The 5,414-nt window shown below is 53.2% G+C and overlaps 2 protein-coding genes across 2 annotated transcripts; both read left to right on the top strand.

Moving 5' to 3' along the window:
* Positions 1-409: 409 nt before the first annotated feature.
* On the top strand, positions 410-2,010 carry ETH_00039450 (uncharacterized protein; the record flags this gene model as incomplete). The annotated part of the gene is made up of 4 exons (XM_013380101.1): positions 410-493; positions 777-944; positions 1,239-1,310; positions 1,924-2,010. The coding sequence occupies 4 exons, from the start codon at positions 410-412 to the stop codon at positions 2,008-2,010; spliced, it is 411 nt and encodes a 136-aa protein (XP_013235555.1).
* Positions 2,011-4,842: 2,832 nt separating this feature from the next.
* Positions 4,843-5,212, top strand: ETH_00039445 (uncharacterized protein; the record flags this gene model as incomplete). Its single annotated transcript, XM_013380100.1, has 2 exons — positions 4,843-4,849; positions 5,052-5,212. Coding segments are annotated over 2 exons (168 nt in total), but the record flags the coding sequence as incomplete, so codon positions are not given.
* Positions 5,213-5,414: the final 202 nt, after the last annotated feature.

Raw genomic sequence — 5,414 nt, 5'->3', positions numbered from 1 at the left:
TTCTGCTGCTGCTACTGCTGCTGCTGCTGCTGCTGCTGCTGCTGCAGGACAAGGAAGACATAGTGTTTACGTACGGGCGGCGCGGGGAGCAGCAGCAACTTTGCTTCTGCTGCTGCAAAACTGAAGCAGACGCGCAGCAGCTGCTGCAGCAGCTGCAGGAGTTCGCTGTTCCAAACCACCCGGCCTATCCAGACCTTTTCGGCTGCTCTTTCCTCTACGCCAGTAAACCCTAAACCCTAAACCCCAAACCCTAAACCCTAAACCCTAAACCCTAGGCCTGTTTGAACACCCCTCTGCTGCTGTGGTCGCAGAGGACACGCTTCGACGAATGGCCTAGGGTTTTAGAGTAGCAGCTTACGGTTTAGGGTTTAGGGTTTAGGGTTTAGGGTTTATGGTTTGGGGCTGGGACATGCAGGCCGCGCAGCCCTGTTTGTGTCGCATGAAGATCTCGACTATCTGCCAGTTCTCTGCAAATTCCAGGCAAGGGTTTAGGGTTTAGGGTTTAGGGTTTAGGGTGTAGGGTTTGGTTTTCAAGGGAAGTTTTGTCAGCCTCTGCATGCGGTGTTTGCTGGTTTCCTATTTGTTGCTGTCTTCTCAAAGAGCTTCTTTTGCTGCAGTGGCTGCTGCTGCTGCTGCTGCTGCTGCTGCTGCTTTGGTGTCTCCTGGAGTCGTTTCTTGTGCTGCAGTGGCTGCTGCTGCGAGTTTGGCATCTCCTGAAAGCGCTTCTTGTGTTGCTGCTGCTGCTGCTGCTCCTGCTGCTGCTGCTGCTGCTGCAGGTCTTCACCTACGGATGGCAAGGAGATGTGACGGAGACAGAATTTCGGGGGCTGCTGCAGCAGCTAAAGATTTTTCCTGCTGCAGTTGTGCGGCTGCAGCTCGAGGGCTGGAAGGAGACAGGTTTCTTTTTGCAGTTTGACCGCATGCGGGACGTCAAGCTCGTCATGGTAAACCCTAAACCCTAAACCTTAGACCCTAAACCCTAAACCCTAGGCTTTGCAGAGGCTGCTGCCGAGGGTGACTCCGCGGCCTAGAGAGCGAGCTCTGTGGGGTCTGTCCACTGTATCGTGTGCACCATCTGCTGCTGCTGCTGTTGCTGCTGCTGCTGCTGCTGCCGCCACTGCGCTTGCTTGTGCTCTTGCCGTGGGGTGTCGTTTTTCTGTTTGTATTTTTGTGTCTCTTTTGTGTCTCCTTCCTTATTTGCTGCTGCTGCTGCTGCTGTGCTGCTGCTGCTGCTGCAGTCGCGTCTGCAGCTGCTTCGCCGCCGGTGGCGGCTGCATCCCCATGCGGTCTTCTTTGCTTTGCCTCGACGAGTGAGGGTTTAGGGTTTAGGGCTTAGGGTTTAGGGTTTAGGGTTTAGGGTTTTGGTATCTCTAGGGTCCTTTTGGGCTTCATTTTCATTTCTTGTTTTCAACTGTGATGAAACAAAAGTCCCTTTTGCTGCGTGCATTTTCTCTTTTTGCATTTCTTTTATTTATTTATTTATTTCTGCATTTAAGACAAATAATTAGAATGCATTTCCTTTTTTTATTTGTTCGATTTTGGGAAAAACACATGCATGCATTTGCGGTGTCTGTACACCCGTGCATGCGCTTTGCATGCTTTCTTCTTTTTTTATTTTCTTCTTTTAGTGGCTCCTTTTATTGTCTCCTTTTTATTTCTAATTTCTTTTTTTGTTTTTAACTTATTCTTTTTGTTTAAATTTATTCTTTTTGTTTTCAATTAATTCTTTTTTAAATTAATTCTTTTTTGTTTTTATTTCGCACTTTAGAGTATCCCCTCCCCTTATTGTTTCCCTTCAATTATTTTCGTTTTAATTGTCTCCTTCTTATTTCCATTTTATTTATTCCTTTTTATTACTTTTATTTTAATTGTTTTATTTTAAATATCTTTTTTCAATTTTCACTTTTGTGTTTGTTTCTTCAGGTGGACATACACTTCGCGGACGAGGAGGTTTATTCCGACGAAGATGAATCTGCAGATTCCGACTTAGATGAGCCCATCGATTATTGAAGCAGCAGCAGCAGCAGCAGTTGCAGCAGCAGCAGCAGCAGCAGTTGTAGCAGCAGCAGGAGCAGCGGTAGCGCCAGGGAACTGCAGCGGCTCTTGACCATAACGCATGCCGGGGCCCCTGGGGGCCCCTTGGGGGCCCCCTGGGGGCCCCCTGAGGCCACCTGGGGGCCCCTCAGGGGCCCCCTGGGGCCTTCTACGATCCCGTGGGGGTCCCCTGGGGGCCCCTTGGGGGCCCCAAAAGTTTAATAGACTCATCCTGGTTCAGCTCGCGAATCTTAGATGTCCTCTGGGCTTCAAGGGGGCCCGTTGGGGCCCCTGGGGGGCCCCCTAAGCCCCAGAACTCCAACAATAATTATCATTATTTCCATTAGCATGAAAGCTCAACCTCTTCAAAATGTGGCAGCCTCCTGTGGCCCCAGGGAGGCCCCTGGGGCCCCCGGGGGCCCCCCAGGGGGCCCCAGGGGGGCCCCCCGTGGGCCCTTGCCGCAGAAAGGCCACGGGGCTTTTGGACTTGCATGCATTAAAGTGTGGGGCCCCACAGGGGGCTGTGAAGGAAAACCTTTTCCAATTGCCAATTCATTAAAAGGCACTTCTGAGCTGCTGAAACAGAAACAAAGACAATAAGAAACAAACGCTGAAGCAGCTAGTGCATGCAGCTCCAACGGGGCTTCTGGGGGCCCCTCGAAGGGGCCCCTAAGGGCCTATGGGGGGCCCCTCTGCTGCTACCTCTGGGGGCCCCTGGGGGCCCCTCCAGGGCCCCCAGAGGGCCCCCAGGGGATCCAGTGGGGGCCCCGGAGGGGCCCCCTGGGGGCCCCTAGAGACAATCAGAACTGTGGAGGCCCCATAAGTGAAGAGGCGGAGCTGCTGTGGGCCCTCTTAAGCTTTTGGGGGCCCCACAGCACTTGGGGCCCCCGGGGGGCCCTTAGGGGCACCCGGGGGCCCCTAAGGGCCCCTGAGGGCCCCCGAAGGACCCTGGGGGCCCCCGGGGGCCATTGGGGGCCCCTGGGGGCCATTAGGGGCCCCTGGGGGCCCCTGGGGCTCTGGGCACCAGCAGAAGATGAAGTATAGTTTCTACTTTTTAGGAAAGGATAAAAGGAAGCAAGGTGTTGTAAATGAAACATTTGAGAATGTTTGCTTCTTTAGGGCCCTTGAGGTTATTGCTGCGTGGCAGATGCTGGCAGCTGCTGCAGCAGCAGCACATGCAAATGGCGCAGCAGCAGCAGCAGCTGCTGCTGCAGCCTTCACGCAGCAGCAGCAGGGCATAGCTGCAGCCTTCAAGCATCAACCCCGGTAGCAGCTAAAAGTCCCGAGACTCAGAAGCAGCAGCAGCAACAGCAGCAGCAACAGCAGTAAGCACGAGCCCCAAAGCAGCAGCAGCAGCAGTATTAAGCAGCAGCTGTACAGCAACTACAGCAGCAGCAGCAGCAGCAGCAGGCATCAGCAGCTCCCCAGCAAGAGCTGCAGCATTCATAGACTGCACCAGTAGCGCACCAACAGCAGCAGGAGCTGCAGCAGCATCACAAAGCCTCAACTTCCCTGCAACAGCAGCAGCAGCAGCTGCTGCAGCAGCAGCAGCAGCTGCTGCTGCAGCAGCACGTAGCGCGAGTTTCACTACAACAGGAGCAGATGCAAGGGACACGAGCAGTGCAGCAGCAGCAGCAGCAGCATTAATGGGATCTAGATTGCCAAATGCAATTATAAAGTCTTATAAAAATAAACAACTGAATAAATAATTGGTGTAATGCAGCAAACAGTTTCTTTCAGGTGTCGCTGTGGCACTGAGGTGTACAGACATCACAGGTTCCTGTGTTCGTGTGCTGCAGTTGCTGCTGCTCCTGCAGCAGCAACGAAGCTTCATTTTAGATTTATTTAATTAAATTCCTTTTTATTTTGTTTTTAATTACTTTTAAAATAAACTTTTGGTTGTTTTCTCTGTCGGGAGAGGCCAGAAGCCAGGGGGCCCCACAGGGGCCCCCCTGGCTTCCAGGACCTCTCTTTGGGTTTCTTGCCTCGACTGGAATTTAAGAATGGAATTTGAAACATTAAAAAGAAATAATTTAAAAGATTTATTCTTTTGTGAAGAAAAGTATTGGCGTGTTAAGACACAAGGAGAGAGAAGTACAAAAACGCGAGCAGAACCGCAGCAGCAGGCAGCAGCAGCAGCAGCAGCAGCAGACACACCAGTTGGAGCGGCAGCAGCAACAGCAGCAGCAACTACTGCTGAATAAGCGACGAACTACAAAAGAAGCAGCAACACCAGCACCATCCTCTGCAGCAGCGGCAAAATCTTCAGGAGCTGCAGCAGGCGCAACTCTGGCAGCAGCTGCAGCAGGAGCAACTCTAGCAGCAACTGCAGCACCAGTGCAAGGAGCAGCAGCAGCAGCATAAGCGACGGCAGCAGCAGCAGCAGATAGCAGCAAGCGCTCGAGCAGTCGCTGCAGCAACAAGCGCAGCAGCAGCATGCGATACTCCATTTGGTCATTCTTCTCTGCAGCAACAGTTCTTTGCTGCTGCTGCTGCTGCTGCTCACCAGCAGCTGCCATTGGGTCCAAGCAGCAGCAACAGCAGCAGCCTCTGCTGCCTCTCTTTTCGCCGCACGAGGCCCCACAGCCGCGTAAAACCCTAAACCCTAAACCCTAAACTGTAAACCCTCTACTGTAGTGTTTTGCTGCCCTGCGGTTCACTTGCTTGGCTGCTGCTGCTGCACCTGAGTCTGCTGCTGCTGCTGCCTCTGCTGCTGCTGCTGCAGCAAATGAGAGCCACGGGCTGCTGCCTTCGAGTCGGAGTTTGCTGCTGCAGCTGAGGGGAGGCCTCTCTCTGCAAGTGCAGGCAATGAACGGTAAACCCTAAACCCCAAACTGTAAACCCTAAACCCTGGACGCTAAACCCTAAACCCTAGGCCCTGCAGAGGAAGACCTAGGGTTTAGGGTTTAGCGTCCAGGGTTTAGGGCTGCGGGCCTAGGCCGCCCGCCCGCAGCAGCACAGGGGCTGCTAGCCGCAGGCTTTAGGGTTTAGGGTTTAGGGTTTAGGGTTTGCTGCAGGCAAGATGATAACAGTGGAAGACGTAGACCCTAGCTGCACTGTGCGGCAGCTGAAGCAGCAGCTGCAGCAGCGCGAGGGTTTGGCTCCGGAGCAGCAGCGGCTGATAGTCAATGGACAGCAAATGCGGGACGAAGACAAACTTTCCGATTACAATTTAAACGTAGGGTTTAGGGTTTAGGGTTTAGGGTTTAGGGTGTAGGGTTTGGGGTTTGGGTTTGGGGTTTGGGTTGGGCGACTGGGAGCCTGGGGACGCGCGCTGCAGGGGCAGTTTTGGATCTTTAGGGTTTAGGGTTTGGGGTTTAGGGTTTAGGATTTGGGATTTAGGGTTTAGGGTTTAGGGTTTGCGGTGGCTGCTGCAGGAG

The sequence above is a fragment of the Eimeria tenella genome, genomic scaffold (genome assembly GCF_000499545.2).
Source record: "Eimeria tenella Houghton genomic scaffold, Eth_scaff4445, whole genome shotgun sequence".
NCBI lineage: Eukaryota > Apicomplexa > Conoidasida > Eucoccidiorida > Eimeriidae > Eimeria > Eimeria tenella.
Note: the sequence above shows the minus strand (reverse complement) of the source record. Positions and strands in the feature narration are given on the sequence as shown.